General features: G+C 41.4%; 1 protein-coding gene across 3 annotated transcripts in view; it reads left to right on the top strand.

The window, feature by feature from the left end:
• The window catches only part of LOC108887110 (neuropilin-2), an 83,829-nt gene that overhangs the window by 55,478 nt on the left and 11,712 nt on the right, over positions 1-16,639 (top strand). For 2 of the 3 annotated variants that reach the window (XM_018682297.2, XM_018682298.2), the window contains exons 12-16: positions 5,174-5,248; positions 6,212-6,373; positions 10,228-10,496; positions 10,614-10,710; positions 12,370-12,402. In XM_018682297.2, coding sequence (XP_018537813.1) covers positions 5,174-5,248; positions 6,212-6,373; positions 10,228-10,496; positions 10,614-10,710; positions 12,370-12,402 — 636 coding nt within the window. The remainder of the gene's footprint in view (positions 1-5,173; positions 5,249-6,211; positions 6,374-10,227; positions 10,497-10,613; positions 10,711-12,369; positions 12,403-16,639) is intronic. The other variant, XM_018682299.2, reaches the window with a different exon arrangement.

The raw sequence follows: 16,639 nt of genomic DNA, 5'->3' as shown, positions 1-16,639 counted from the left end.
CCTGAGATCAATGTGATTATATAAACGCTACATTTACCAACAATGACAACCAACAGGATTGCCAGTTATTTCTAAGAAGTTATGAATACATTTACTACATGCACATAAGTATTCTGCAAATGGGAAGCATTTTACTTACTCGTATATTTAAGCATCCTGACAAATAGTTTTATTCTTGGTAGGTTTAATAGTATTTAAAGAGCAAGCAGTGGCTAGACATACAGTATTATTAAATTATTATGAATAATTAGAGTTTAACTTCACTTTTGATTAATGTTGTAGCCAAAGCCATTTAAAACTAACCAAAAGAACAGAGTGGCTTGCTTTAATAAAATAAGACTTAAGCATACATCAAGCTGCCTGCAGCCAATTCCATTATTTCATCTCATTAAGTTACAGACCTGACCCTGCTCTTTTATACCAACAGGTACAAACACATTAGAAGGAATGGAAAATAATGTTAGACAGGGAGGTAGAGTGTGCAGATGTTTGTGGCTTTAGCAGTACCCACTCCATCTCCACCCCTTTGACTCCCTTCCCATTAGAAGAATGTAATCGCTCCCGTCTCTAGACAAGGCTACTGTAACAACCCTGCTTCTGAAGGGATACCTGCTCAGACTTTTTACAGGCAACTAGTACATTCCCAAAACACTGGGGCGCTTTAGCAAAAAAAAAACAAAAAAAAAAAAACACTTGCCCACCACTGCTCCTGGCTCCACTGTACATGGACACAACACAACAGGCCTGAAAATCAAGCACACGCCCCAAGGAAGTTCTGAAGTTATTTTAAACCATATACAATTACGTTCATTTCACTTCAGAGAGGACAGTTAAGTTTATCTTTTCCTTCTCCTCCTTCTTGAGATATCACACATTGAAACACTTAGGACTGGGCACAGGTTCATTGTGGGTGCCTGTGTGTTTACACGTGTCTGTGTGCAGAAAAGCTTGTGTTTTTCCAATATAAATATTTAGGTTTGGCTCAACATGTCTCTGCAGTGTTTTCCAGATATGCCTGCCTCTTGTTTTTTCTCTCTTTCCTCATCTATCTATTTCTCCAACCATCCATCCATCCATTTTTTCTAATACTTGTTAATATCTGTGATAAGACCAGCCTGTATTTTAAGTGATGTTCAAGAAAAAAGTACATTTCCCATCCATGACCAAAAATTTATGCACAGTCTGTCAGTGTAACTGTAATTTATCATTGCCAAAAAAAGTACTGATTGGACCTTGGAAATTGTTAAACCCAAATCCTTGTTAACATATTAGTGCTTGGTGACTTAGAAAGCTCCCTCTCTGTTCTCCAGAGAATTTAAATGGCATTCTTTCTTAATGGTTTTTGCCACATTTAAACTCATTTCCTTTGTAGCGGACTATGGTTCACTGATGTAGTTAGCCATTCATTGCCAGCAGGTTCTTTTTATCATCTCAGTTGTTGTTGTACTTAGCTTGACACTTAAGGCTATAATTACAATCACATACCTTGTGGTGCTTTGTTGCACAGTGGGCTAATGAGCAATTCACTGTCAGTAGTTTCCTGACATAAAGAGCGTCTTCACTTCTGGTGTCTCAGCTGTTCAGCTCTATAATACGTTGCTTTTTAACCGCAGTCATGTGCTCAGTCTTATACCACCAATACATTTTACTGGGCTACTGAGACTCTCCTTCCCCATACACTAGACACTCCAACTTGTGGTCCAGTGCAGTACTTATCATAAAACCAGATATCATTGGTACCTTGCTGTACAACGGGCTAATGAGGCATTTAGTCTGGAACAAGTTTCCTGCCGTAAAGAACTCATTTTCCCACCCACTCATCTTCAGAAGAGGGAGTCATAATTAGTCTAGCACTTAAAGCTACATACAAATCAAACCTGCACTTTTGGTTTTTAAGTACAGTTGTCTGATTTGCCATTCAGATCACTGGCATGATTTTCATCCAGAAACACTCATGTTTTCCACCATTACTTCTCATTTGATGTCATACTTTTAACATTTAACTGCCCTGTTCTTGGTAGTGCAATGATTAAAATCAGTTTTACTTACTAGTTTCCAAGTTTCCTTTCACAAAGAGCTTTCTTTCTTTCCAGCTTCTGATGCAAAAACATGCAGTTTCAGCAATGTACAAAGATGTACTCTTTGTTATTTCATGAATTTAGAAACAGTTTATAACAAGTGTATCTTGCTATTCACAAGTTTAAGTTAAAAAATATGTTGGAAAAATGTCTTTTTAACAGGTAATTCAACTTACAGTACCTAGATACCTGCAGGAGACTAGCAAATTAAATATCACTTGAGGTCTCTGTTATACACAGTAAAGAGGACATTTTCTTTGCTATACACACTTGCATAGTCTGCCATTCAACCTGTCAGTCAATCACACAGTCATTAAGTAAAAGAAATCCCCCCACACACACACACACACATGCACCATGTCACCAATAATTTGAGTAGTGTCGACATGCTCTCCCTCCCAGACACACACACACGTGCACACGTACACACACTCACATACTGTGTCAGTAGTCATTATTTAGGCTGACAGAGGTAGATTTATACCCAGAGCTCTTTCCATAATTGAACAGTTTTCGTCTCTCTGTTTCCGCCTCACCCTGCTCAGTCAGCAGATTTACAATGAGCACTTGGGCCTGTGACAGTGTGTGTGTGTGTGTGTGTGTGTGTGTGTGTGTGTGTGTGTGTGTGTGTGTGTGTGTGCGTGCAGTTAACTGAACTGAACACCTTCTGTTTCTCAGTTGAAGGTGTGTGTGAAAGTGAGAGAAAGTGCTGGAGAGTCATGGTAAGTTGCTGTATCTCAGTGGTGTTCAAGACGGCCCATCATTCCAGTTTGAATCCTTATGTTTAAAACATGGCTGACTGTGTTATCTTCCTCAATACTGACTAAACACACTGCTGGCCTGCACATGTCCCTCAATCTAACACAAGTAAAGGAACCATTGCCAGAAAAAACAAACTGAAATTACAGATTTTTTTCACATTAATATGTAAAATAAACAATAATTATACAGTAATTTATTTTAATTATTTTACTGACCTTTATAGTTGCTACAGAGAGTATGAAAAGAGGATGAAAAGAGGAGGGGAGAGAGGAATGGAGAGGGCAGGACAGACAGAAAGCAAAAGTGGATTAGACGAGTGAAGAGGAGATGCAGACAGACATGGGAGGCTGACAGGAGCTGTGTGTGGTCACTAATTAGGAAAATGGTGGTGAGAGGTGGAGGGGGTTGTGTTCTCTGCTTCATCTCTCTCTCTCCTCCATATGGGGGGCTAATTACAGTGGTAAAGGGCACCAAATTATAACAGCTTAATGTCAGCAGCTGGGAGCTACTTATCCAATGTTAATATCTAATTCTGTCTGTGAACGTGTGTGTGTGTGTGTGTGTGTGTGTGTGTGAGTGTGTGAGTGTGTGTTGGGACGGCAGTATGAGGCCACTCTGTTTGGGCTTACATAATAATCCTGCATACTTTCACTGAGAGCAGACTGTGTAAACAACTCAATAAAGTTATGCACACACACACAATGCACATTAGAGGACTGGATAAACCCAGACGCTGCAGTGAAGTCAAAGCTATTAGCAAAAGCTAGCAGAGGTTAAGAGTTCACGCTAAACATGACACACACGTATATAAGGAGGGCAGGAATGATCACCAAGCGAGTCATGGAAACATCTAGAACGACCAAACAAGCAGTAAATCAACGGTGGTCTCAGATTTACTGAGCCGGTGGTTAGAAGCGACATAAAATAACACCAGACGGAGTTACAGCACAGAGAGAAGCTGGAGAGCAAGAGACGCAATCTTAACAAAGAGAGAGAAGGGGCTGTGGGCAGACAAGAGCAAAGGAGTGGAAATCAAAATACGCCTGAGGGAGAGATGACAGAAAGAGAAGGAGAGAAAGAGTTATGGAGAAGAAAATTGCGGTTGTGGTAAAACAGAAACAACACGAGATAGGGTTTCACTTCTTTGCCGGGGAGGCAGAGAAAAAGAGAGATCAACTTTGTGTATGTGTATGTGTGTGTGTGTGTGTGTGTGTGTGTGTGTGTGTGTTGTGTGTGTGTGTGTGTGTGTGTAGAGAGAGAGAGAGCTTTTTGTGGTGTTGATGGCGGTTTTGCAAAGCAGAACTGAGACTGGTCAGATTTATTGTGACAAATGCTGAGAGAAGATAGAAAGATGGAGGGGCTTTGCAGTGCAGAGGGATGAGATGAGGGAGGGAAAAGGAAAAAAAAAAAAAAAAAGGCCGACCATGAAATGAATGGCAGAAAATAAGAGGGGAAAAAAGTAGCTTCTGAGAATAATTTGGTGAGAGGTTTGTGGTGTCAGCCTTGTGCCACGCAAGCCAGTCTTCTGTTCCCTTACGTCAATATATAGACACACACCACGTACTTACACCACTGCCTGTTTGTGTGTGTGTGTGTGTGAGAGAGAGAGAGAGAGAGAGAGAGAGAGAGAGAGAGAGCTGCTAAAGCATTCAGGGACATTTAAGGAGTCTTAACCAAACAGTAGAAAACTGCTTATTAAGACCAGAAGGTCTTGGGGTTATACTGACATACCCCACTGCTGACGTGTGTGTGTGTGTGTGCCTCTGTTTGATCTATCATACACTGGTTGCATGCTGCTGTGCACCAAGGTCAGTCTGAGTGCAGCATCTATCATCATAGCGTTGTGTGTGCGTACGTGGTGTGCCAACCTGCAGTGGATAAAATGAGCGGTGAGGCACAGCCTTCAGCTGAGTGCCAGCTCACTGCCTCGGCTCACTCTGTCACTGCCTGGATCATGACAAACTTCAGCCCTAATACCCAGTCCTGGAAAACAACAGCAAAGTGTGTACAAACACCATTAGTTACTGCACAATGTCTAAATCACGCTTTGTTCAGACGTCACAGCCACGCTGTAAAATAATGCTTTTTTTCTGGTGTGCAATGAAGCACGCGTAGAACAAATTGTGAAAAATGTAAAAAGGAGAGCTTGGATTTGGTTGGTGTGAGCCAAGCATTGTCTCTACTTTGTTGGAAATTAACCATAATTAAATGGAATTAACTCGTGCTTAATGCTTGTGCTAAATCTACAAGTGATGTAACGTGTTCCTCTGTTCTGCCATGTCATCTCTATTCTATTCTAACCTTTAGTGTTTTGTTTTTTTCTGTGTTGACAGAAACCACCACTGTACCCGACACAGTGACCCCAACTGTGCCCAGAGTGGAACAGACAACCACTGCGATGAGACCTGGTAAACACACACACATATACACACACAGGCTTCGTTCAAGCACTCTCAGGCACAGATTTTCCTCCACGCCCTGTCTCTCGTCCACACACACTCAGCGCTCTTAAGGTCAAACTCATGATGTCATCGTACACCGCAGGGGCCTCTGGGCTTTGAAGTCTGTTAGATTCAAGAGTCCCACAGGAAGCTCTGTTTGAGTGAAAATAAGCTCTCACAGCCAGAGGATCTTGCCCCCCCCCCATACGCACATGCACACACATATTGGGAATATCACTTCACAGCCATAGGTCAGCGACTGTCAGGGAAGTAGCCTCACTGGAGTTTATGTATAGTGAAGTACAGTAGTCTGAGGAGGTCCTTGTTGATCCATGTTGTTGCCACATAACTGAGCCCAGGGTCTTAAACTGAATATAGTATCAGGAACGCCAGATGTATTTTTATTTTTATTTTTTATTTCCCATGCTTTCTTGTTTATGCTCTATTTCTTCTACCATGTCCCTCCTTTTGTTTTGTAGCTACACTCCTTTACTGCACTGCTTTCTTTCTGACCACTCTCTGTGTTTGCTTTCATCATCGTCTCCACTGATTCTTCGGTCTGACCCCTTCTCTCTCTCTCTCCCTCCACATGATCGCTCTTCAACCATAATACTTGTATTCAGCATGATTTATTGAGATGTCATATTTCATGAGCACTATTTGCCAAAACATCTTAACACAATGGGGATCTCTCTTAAAGCACTATCAAAATAAAGAGAAGCCAGCCATTACGGCATCAAGTCTCATAAAAGGATCATAAGAAACAGAGAAATAAAAAGGTTTAAATTTGACATGGTGCTAAAAGCTCTGTGTAAGTGCCCAAAACAACACAGGCACACTTCATTATCTGTTTTATTTACTGTAAGTTTAAACACATGCACCATCAAATGTCTTTATTCAGAACCTGTGTCTGTCTTTCTCATCCCACAGCCACCACTCCATCCCTGTCAGCCGTGTGCGACTTTGAGCAGAGCTTGTGCGGCTGGTCGGCTGATCCCCAGTCAGGCGTGAGCTGGTCCCTGCACACGGCCAGCAGTTCGACTGGACACGGCACGCACGAAACGAGGCAGGATCTGGCACTGGGCTCGGACAGTGAGTACTGATTTGTATAGCATACAATAAGAATCACATGCTCTTGTAGCACGCAGTCACATACAACAACATTTCATACCCATATCATGGCCCTTTTCAAAATACTACAAAACATCCTGAGAAATCTTTGATTCATTCTTTCTCTACTAAATGGCAGAGACACATGTATGTAAAGTATATACTCCACATAAGCTCATTCATACAGTACAAAGACAGTGTGTGAGCCCACACAGGGTTTTTCTGGGTAGGACCTCTTCTCTGCTTTAACATTCAAGTTGTCTGAATACTTTGCGAGCCAAATTCAGCTCTCATTATTCTGGGTATTTCCTCATTTCTAATTTTTTAAACACAGAAAAGAAAGCACAGTCATGTTGAGATGTTTGACCTTCCTCAGCACAAAGCCTTCTCGAGCTAATTAAGAGCAAAGCAGTTGTCCTGTGGTGGAATATTACGCATCCCAGTGCTGGGAGGAACCACTGACAGCAACTATGATGCAAGGATTTCACTCTGATCTGCTAAAAGGGTGTACGACAACTTAATTAACAGTTGCACTTTTCCTAACCTAGTTTGTTACTTTGTTTATTCTCTTTTCTTGAAGTTTTACTTCTCCACTTTTCTTCAGTTTATCTCTATATTTTGGGTCCTTTCATTCCATCCTTCGTACACTGTTATCTAACGCACACTACAGTATATGATTTCCATGTCCCTTTCCATCTCCACTCTCTCACTCCATCGCTGTGATCACCTCCTCCTCTCCTCACTGACCTCTCTCCCGTTTCCCTCGGTGGTACTTGCCTTTTTCCACATCTGTCCATCTTTAATAAGACAGCAGGAGGATAACCGAGACTGTTTTATGCATTACATACACACACATATATTCACTGCCTCACCTACCTCTCCACACACACACACACACACACACACTTCCTGTACTGCACTTACACACCCATAAGGTGCACACACATAGCCCAGAGCGGTCAGATATGTCCGATGATGGCTTTGACAGAAGTGCTGCCTTAGCTCTCTAGCTCTCCCTGAGGCTCCACACACACACACACACACACACACACAGACACCATCAAGGTGGGACTGTCCGCGTATTAAACACTCGAGGTGTGTGGGTTTGTTTCCCACATGCGCACACACTGTGCACACACACCTGACCTTGCCATTCACCAAGGTTTTCTCTGTATCTGTTGAAGCGATCCAGTTTACGGTTGACTGAGCAGCTCCTTCATAAACAGACAGGGCTGTGACATAAGGCAAGGCTCTACATCACACTGCCGCCTGAGCGTGTGATGTGTGCGCCTACAAAACACGTTCATGTGCACGAGTGTGTGCCTGCGCGTGTTTGAGTGTGTGTAATTGACTTAGCGGCATCCCTGTCTCGGTGTTAGACAGCAACATGACATTAAGTCTTGTTCTACAGCAACATTAGTGCAGCACCCTGTCTGAAAGCTGTCTCCAAATGCAAATCAAATCCCCAGCCCTTGTTATTGAAAGACCTTTTAGGGTTTTAACAGAGAAAATCCAACCCCAACACAGCTCATAAGTTATTCTTTTGATCTCAGCATAGGGCAAGACTGAAATTCTTTACCCTGTGGAAGTTTTCATCGAAGGAAACTCTTCTAACAACTAGTTGTTGTTGGAAATGGTTTAGTTATTAATAAGGAAAGGAAGGGGGAATGATGAGGGTTTAAAAAAAAAACTTTTTTTTTAACATCTGATGCTTCTGCTTTTAGCTGTCAGCTTCCATAAGGGACCAATCAGATTTCACTGTGATCATATTTAACAACCGTTTTGCTCCGTTTCACATCTGAACCAAAGCTTTGAAAGATTAATGTTGTGGAATGAAATAGAACATTTCAAACAGTTAACATTTAATCAAGTAAACTGTGTAGAAGCTGGTTCAAATGCATCCTGGTACCTTTTGCCCTCAACTACTGTAACGTTTTTTCAGTCCCGGTAGCTGATTGCGGCAACTGTCGCGGTAATCTCTCAAAGCAATCTACATATCTTTCATGGTCATATGGTAACCATAGTAACGTGTATGTTTGTGAGTAAGTATTTTAGCTACGTCATTCTTTAATCTTACATGGTTAAGATTAAAGAATGTTAGGAACCAGCCCAAGCTCACCTTTTCCACTCAACCCAGTGTGAAAATTAAAAATGCGTAGACTCCACAGACGTGCAGATTACCTCTATGCTCAAACTTGGAAAGGATGTACACACACACATAAAAAAACTGCACAAATCTACATAAATGCAAAATGATGAACTCATACATACACACAAGGCACTTACAAGTACACACACACACGCAGAATGACTGACAGATCTCACATGCACGCGCACGCAGATATAAACATAAACAAAGATGCCTACAAATGAACTAACACTCATGCAAACAGACACTAACACACACACACAGTTACATACACACATTTCCCTCCCTCCCTCAGAGCCAATTCTACATCCCTGCCTCTCCCTCCCATGGAGAGTTGTTAATTAATTCCCTCCCTTTGTACGTTCGCCAAGATCAAACGCAGAGAGACAGAAAAACACTGCAACTTTCTCTAACTGTACTTAATGAGCAACGGTAATTTAGGTCCCCGTTTTCATTGCCTCCAAGTAAAGAAGCAGAGTTACCTCAACCCAAATCCATTATTCATTAAGTCTGATGTGCTGCAAAATCTGTCAAAGGTTTTTTTTCCTGTCTTAGCTATAAGAGGAAGAAGAGAGGTGAAGAGATAGATAGATAGATAGATAGATAGATAGATAGATAGATAGATAGATAGATAGATAGATAGATAGATAGATATTCAGTTTTTTCTTGATTCCTAACCTACACTCCGTAACTATGCTTTATTTTCTTCTCCTCTCCCCTTTCTTCTTCTTCTTCTTCTTCTTCTTCTCCTCCTCCTCTCTCTCTCTCTCCTTATGGGGTGTCAGATACAGTGTCTCTCTGTCGATAAAAAGACTATTTGCAGCTCCAGCGAAGCTTTTACTCTCTGGCCATAATAGACAAACTACAAACAGCCAAACACAGCAGCAAGCTAATGATGATGGTCCTGTTTTTGGGTGGGGAAAACTCTGTAGTGCTGCACTTCTCTCTCTCTCTCTTTCTCCTATGTGTCATGTTCGCTCACCCTTTCACTCACTCACCTCCTTTCTCTTTACATGCTTCACTCTCTGCCCATCTTTCTATCCATTTTTTGGGCTGAGAGGAGAGACAGGAAGTAAATACAATTTTAAAAAACTGCGCACGCACACACACACATACTCACACACAGATACACTACTCAAGCTGAAGCATTGTGACTGTATTGGTACGATGGCTGTGCTGACTAAGTAGCAAAAACGTGGAGAGCAACAGAACGAGGCGTCAGCATTCAGAATGATTAGGGCTGTTTAGCAGAGTTGCGTGTGCATGTGCGTTTGTGTGTGTGTGTGTGTGTTCATTTGTATCCATGGCCATTAGCAGCCATGATGAAATGGCAGTCTCATTTGCGGTTAAGCCTCGCACCACAGAGTGATGGTGGTAATGCCTTAAACTCTAAACAACCACATCCCACTGCATTACTACATCATACTGTTCGCTGGGCCTGTTTCACTGGGAATCTGCTTCCTACAGCAGCACACTCACAAATCATAAAATTCATTAAAATGGAATCCATTTAATGAATAAAATGCAAATAGCACACAGAAAACTATACATGCTGCATGGTATTTATCTCCCTATCCCAAAAAGACTGGTGATGTATCAGTTTAAAGGCCAGCAATTTCTCGTCGGTTTAAAATATACCACTGATCTCACAATAACAACCACTTCTCTGTTGCTTCCTTTCTGCCAGATTTCTCAGGGAACTACCTCCACCTGGACGCAGGCGCCCACACCCAGCGCAAGCGAGCCCGGCTGCTGAGCCCTGAGGTGGGGCCGGAGCGAGGCCCGCTCTGCCTCCTCTTCTACTACCAGCTCCAGGGGGAGGCACAGGGCAGCCTGAGGGTCCTGCTGAGGGACAGTGACCAGGAGGAGACGCTGCTGTGGGCGCTTAAAGGAGACCAGGGGCCCCACTGGAGGGAGGGCCGCACCATCCTGCCCCAAAGCCCCAGAGAGTATCAGGTAAGTGTTGTTTTTGAAGGGACTGCGGAGAAGCAGTTTACCAGTGTTTCACTACACCTACACTGTGACAGAGAAGTCAATACAACACGTCTATTTGTCCCTCCTACTCTTGTCCAGGTGGTGTTTGAAGGGTTTTTTGATCACCCAACCAGAGGCCACATCAGAATAGATAACATCCACATGAGCAACAGCATGGAGCTGGAGCAGTGTACACGTAAGTCCCACAGCCTGTGCGTTTACCCGTCTGACCATTTATTAACATCACATCAGCCAGTCTGTCTCTCCATCTGATTCTCGTCACTCCCTTCACACCAGACTGTTTATGCCGTGTTTTCACCAGAGATGGGATGAGAGCGAGAGAAGGGAGAGAAAAAAACTGTTTCTCGTTTACACACACACACAAAAAGAAAAAAATATATAAAAAAAGAAAGTAGGCCACAAACGGCCTTTGGGCATGGATTCTAATCTATCTTTCATTATATCTCCGTCTCTCTATCCTTCAGTCTTTTCCTATACCAACCGCCCTACCTTACTGTTACTTAATTTTCTCCTCTCTGTCTCTCTCTCTGTTACTTCTTCCATCATTAGCATCACAAGCTGACCAGCAGGGCTACTATTTGCAGCTACTGGCTTCTCACTTGAAACCACTATGGTTGTTTTGTTACTTACATAAAAACGCAGAGCATTGCACTTGAAACACACAGACTACACACAGGGATTAAGTTTTAAATCCTTCATATTTCCTTGTGGGATCACGTGTTTCCACCTTTCTCTTTTAATAGTTATTATTCCATCATGCCTCAATCTTTATCTTTCCCTTTTTTTTTCTTTCCTCCATCTTCTCTCGTTTCAACTGTGCAACTGTGTTACTTCTCTCTTTATTTCTCTGTGTTGTTTTGTCTCTCCCTTTCACTTCCATAATAGATGTCACATCCTCCGGCAAATAATAAACAGCAGTAAATTTCAGTTCCTGTTCCCATGACCCTTTAACTTACCTTCACCCTTCCTTTCCATTCCTCTATTTTCCTTCTCTTCGCCTGTGTCCCTCAGTCTTTTCACCTCCATCTTCCATTCGTCCTCCTCTTGCTTTTTCCCTCTGTCCTTTCTCCCCAGCCTGTCTGCTGCTATTAAGACCTTGTGCCTAACCTTAGGTGAAGAGAGAAAAAGTATAAGGACAGAGAGGACAATGAGATAGAGAGCAGTGACATAATGACAAAGCAAAAAGAGGAAAGTAAGAGAAAGTGAGGAATAACAGGCACAGACAGAGAGAGACATTCAGAAACGATGCACATCCTCTCGTCAAAACCTGTCAGCCCACTATTTTGTCTTCCCCTCTTTATTTTCTCTCCATTTTGTGAAAATAACTGTCATCCAGGAAGATTTATGCGCCTTTAGACTTGTACACCATCTCGGAACTCAACAAATCTTAATCGATTTCCTCAAAAAGGATTAACAAGTGCCTTTGCAAAAAGTGCATTGAGCAGCAATTTTGCAATTCATCTGTATTACAATGTATGTCTGTTAACAGTCATTAGAAATATAGTTGTATCATGTTAGTTTGATCATCAGATTATGCCACAGTAGGCAGAGATTGAGTGAAGATGATATAGTTGGTACTGTGTTTTAATTAGAAATGGCTACTCTGGAATTGAATAAATAGATTTAGTGATAAAAAATAAAGGCATCATGCTCACATCTGATTCTTTTATCACCAAATATTATATATGCATAATATCAATATATTTATATTGTAGTGATTCTAGCTATAAAAGCAGCCCTTTACCTCTTTAAATTCACTCTACAAGAATAAACAACCTTTTCACTTCCTACTGATTAATCATCAATAACATTTCTTTTTTCTCTCTCTTTCCAGAGCCTTTCCCTGCCTTAACTCCTGGCATAACCAGTAAGTTTCACTTCCTGTTCAATTCCTACTTCCTGTGCCAAACGTCTGTGCTTCCTGCTTGTTGCTAAGCTCAGCTCGCAGCACTGCACTGGCCCTGAGTAACCTTGTTAGTGTGCAACATGTTACCACACAATCCTAAGCAATAGGACAGGATGAAAATTCTTCTCTTGTGATATTACATCTCCACACAAATCTAAACATGACTTCTTACACGTATACATGACTATAAGTAATTTCTGAATTTGAAAACAGTATGTAGGCTTTTGTTAGGATGACATATATTTTACTGATAGATTTTGAAATGTGGACAATATTGCAACGTGATGGAATGGATCCTTTGCATTGTTCCAGCATGACTCCCTGCATGCTGGGCTGATACTCTTGTGATGTAGTTTGATCTCGTATGTTCTCGTGAGAATTATATTTTTCACTACATAAACAAACAGTAACATGAGCTTATTAAAGATCACAATTGCAACAGAGGGCCATCAGGGGGATATTAGCACATTCACCAAGCTGTGGATGATCCTCCCCTGGTTTACAGTGTATGAGTGTGCCTATAGTATGAAGAGACCCACTGAAAGTTACTGAAACATTGTTGTTTGTGTGGTAAATGACTTATAGGGTGACACAGGAATGAAGGTTAAAACCATGAGGTCAGTGTTGGTGCTCAGTTCTTGTTTGAAGTAAAAGAAGTAAGCAGGACTTGCTCCCCCCCAGTCCAAACCCTCACTACTTTCTAAGTGCAGAGAGCTAGACATTCGCTCCTCATCCATCACTCCATCCTGATTTGCTAAGCTTTTGCTCTCTGTATTCAACACCATATAAGGAGTCTCTCTTCTTCTGTCGCTTTACTTTTTCACGCTCCTTTCTTCTGCTTTTTTCTGTAATTTTCACCTCGCTCTTCTCTGCTTCTCTACCTCAGTCTCAACAACCTTGTTTTCAGTTTCATTTTTTCTGTCTTCTCCTCGTCCTCCATTCCTTGCTCTATTAGTCTGCCCACTAAGTTGTTTATTCCACCTGAATGAAATGCAGAGCTGATCACCATCCAACTTCCCTTTTCTCTTATTCTTTTTTTTCTTTACTCCTTCTTCCTCAAATAAGCCAGTCTGAAAGCAGATAAAAAAAGGCTAAGGCAGATTATCCTACTGGATCTCTTGTTGTCAGAGTCTGGGTTGAGACCTAAAACTCTGGCTCCAAAACATGCCTCTGTTTAGACCCAAAAAATACAAATACTGGTATTTTTAAGGACACTATGCTTCACTGTGACATTACATTTCTTTAAAGTTGGGGCTCATTTCAAAATGTATATACAATATATACAATATTTCACAACTCTGAGTGGTAGAAATAGTAGATTTGCAGTTTGTTTTTGTTTTGTTTTGAGGTGTTTGAGTTTGGTGATTTTTGCCAACATCAGTATCAATCACATTTAATGGAGTTTGGAGGTTGAAACTGAAGCACACATCTTTTTTTGTAAGCTTTTCATTACTTTAGGAAATCATGTTTCTTAAGCTGGGGGGTTTAAGCACAGTAATACCTGCTACATAATTACAGTTACTGCACTTTTATTAAGTTTGCATCCACAGCAACCAAACCAACTAAGTGTGGTGGTAGGTTGTGAGACAGTATACAATTTGTCTGTGTAGGTCTGTGTACGTGTGTGTGTGTGTGTGTGTGTGTGTGTGTGTGTGTGTGTATGTGCGTGTGCAAATGGGTAAAACACATTCTTTTAATATTGTCAGATACGAGAGCTCAGCGCTTGGTTTTGTTCAGTTCAATAAAAGTGTAAATACCATTCCCAAAAATAGTAAAAGCCAAGAGCTCGACTCAAAAAACAAAGGTCTCCTGACTCATACTGTAATTTATTTCAAGTATTTGACCCAGTGCTTGTTGGTTTCACAGACTGTTGGATCCTGGACAGGTATCATATGACTCCCAGCATGATAACAGTGTCAGTTCTAACATACAGCGTGTTTTCATTAGACTCAGCCCTGGGACGAAGAATTAAATTGCTCCTTTGCAACGCCTGTTGAAAAGTGAGCTAAGAAGCTAAGCTAGGAAGCATTTCTACTCAAGACTTACTGCATCAGACATTAGTTGCTATTTATCTGTGTGTGTGTGTCTTGATTTAGATAATTAAATAGTGAGTGTGCGTGGGAGGGTGAAGAGTTGACTTTGGTTGTGAACAGCAGGTTTTCTTCTTGAAATTTTCTAATCTGTATTATGGTCATAGGTCAGTTAACTGTGATGTCTGTACACACTGGTAAAATTAGTTTTAAGCTGGGTTGGTAAATTAATTAGAAGAGACATGAACTTTAAAATTAAGGAAGTGTGAGGAGGAATACTGGCTGACTTGGACCTGACAGAGTGAAAATGCCTTTACTAAGTAATTAGGGGAGAGCTTGTAAGAAAACTAAGTGACCCCAAAACTCTCAGTTTGGAGAATTGGAGCTAAAGTTTCAAATGTTTCTTCTTAATTAAAGCCTGATAACGTGATGACCTCATGCAGGTCATCACGTTCAGGCCTCATACACCTCCAGGTTTTTGTATCCACGGCAACCTGCGATGCAATTAACTTCTGGCAAAAGAGGGTTGGCTGTAGACTGACCGATCACGCTACACACACATGCACATTTTTTATCATTCAGATATTTTAAGGCAGGATTGTGGATCAGCGAAGTGAGAGACCTGGAATGGAAAAGATAGTAAATCAGTGATTCACAAACTCAAGTAACCAGACTTCCTTGAAGGTGGAGTTCTTAAAGAACATTCCTCCTTTTTTCACTTTCCCTCCCAAGAAAAGCCAAGTAATGGGCAATATTTGCAGCCCCAGAAATCATCTGTGTTTTAATCCACTGGAAGGCTCTCTGTACTTAGAGAGCAGCTTTACAATCAAAGCTCATTTGAAACCCTAAAAGAGTTCGTCTGAACTTGAAAAAGAGAGACAAAATTAAGCTCTCAGGTTTCCTTGAGGTTCGGTATCTCTCCCTGCAAACCTCCTCCCTCTGTCCTTCCATTATTCCTCTCCTCTCTCGTCTCCATCTAGCTCTTTGCGTGCCCTGGCTCTATTTCCTCTTTCTTCCTTTCTTTCGTGCTCACATTCCTTCTTTCTTTTACTCTCTCCTTTTCCTTTTCTCAGTCTCTCCTTCTTCCACAACCCCTCTCTCAGCGGGTTTCTTTCACAGTGAGTTGACAGAGTATTGAAGTTTCAGACAAACCCTTTAATGCAGGATTAAAGATATCATGGCAGGATTAGCTCTCTCCCCTCACTTCCCCTCCCTCTCCCCTCTCACTTTCTACCACCCCTTCTCTATTTCACTCCATTCTTTCTCCCGATAATGCCCTCTCTCTTATCCTTTCTCTCCCCCTGTAATTTCTCTCTCTTTCTCTCCACATCTCTTTTCCTCGCCACTCAACTTCCTTCAGTGTGAACCTGCCCTGATTAACGTGACTGCGTTTTACCAAATACAACCACTTAACACTCTCCACCCTTTGTCGAAATCAGCCAGTCACTGCATAATCAAGGCTTTGCATTCTCCGATCGAATGTGAACGCATGGCATGAGCCTTTGCGTGTCAGTGTGCAGCTAATGCTTGTAACGTTTGCATCAACCAGAAATACCATGAGTAGAAAAGTTTAAGTGACTCAGACTTTGCATTTTTGAGACAGTGAGGTAAATCTGGAGGCTGCTTTTTTTGCCTGCTGTTGATCATGTATGTTATGTTTAGTAGAACAGGCAGGCCTACAAGCAAGACAATGATTTCAACTCACTGCTCCGGTAATTGAATGCCCCTTAGTTACTGTTGCTAGGCCTGTCAAGCTTTCTATTCTCGCACAGCATTTTTGAAGTTTACAGTGAAGTCAGAACTCTCAGTAATTTTAGAAACAATAGCTCCGTGATTTCAGACCGATGGGTTTTTTTTTTTTTTGTTTTTGTTTGTTTTTTTTAAATCAAGTTGTTTGTTTGCTCCTGCAAACATTTTGATGTTTCCAACTGGTTTTCTTTAAAATGTGGACCCAGTAAAAGGTTTTTTAAAAACAACTTATTATATTTTATGTGATGATAAAAGATATAATACATTATGTTGAAACCCACTTAAAACATTAGGATAAATCTGTATGTTGGCAAAAAGTCAGCATTAAATTTATACTGCAGTGTAAGGACAGTTAATCTTGGTATTTTAAGTATAATATGGGGAAAAATCCAGGAGTTACCTCATTGCAAAACAAACCT

Source organism: Lates calcarifer, linkage group LG1, assembly GCF_001640805.2.
Source record: "Lates calcarifer isolate ASB-BC8 linkage group LG1, TLL_Latcal_v3, whole genome shotgun sequence".
NCBI classification, from domain to species: domain Eukaryota; kingdom Metazoa; phylum Chordata; class Actinopteri; family Centropomidae; genus Lates; species Lates calcarifer.
This window is presented reverse-complemented; position numbering and strand designations above follow the sequence as displayed.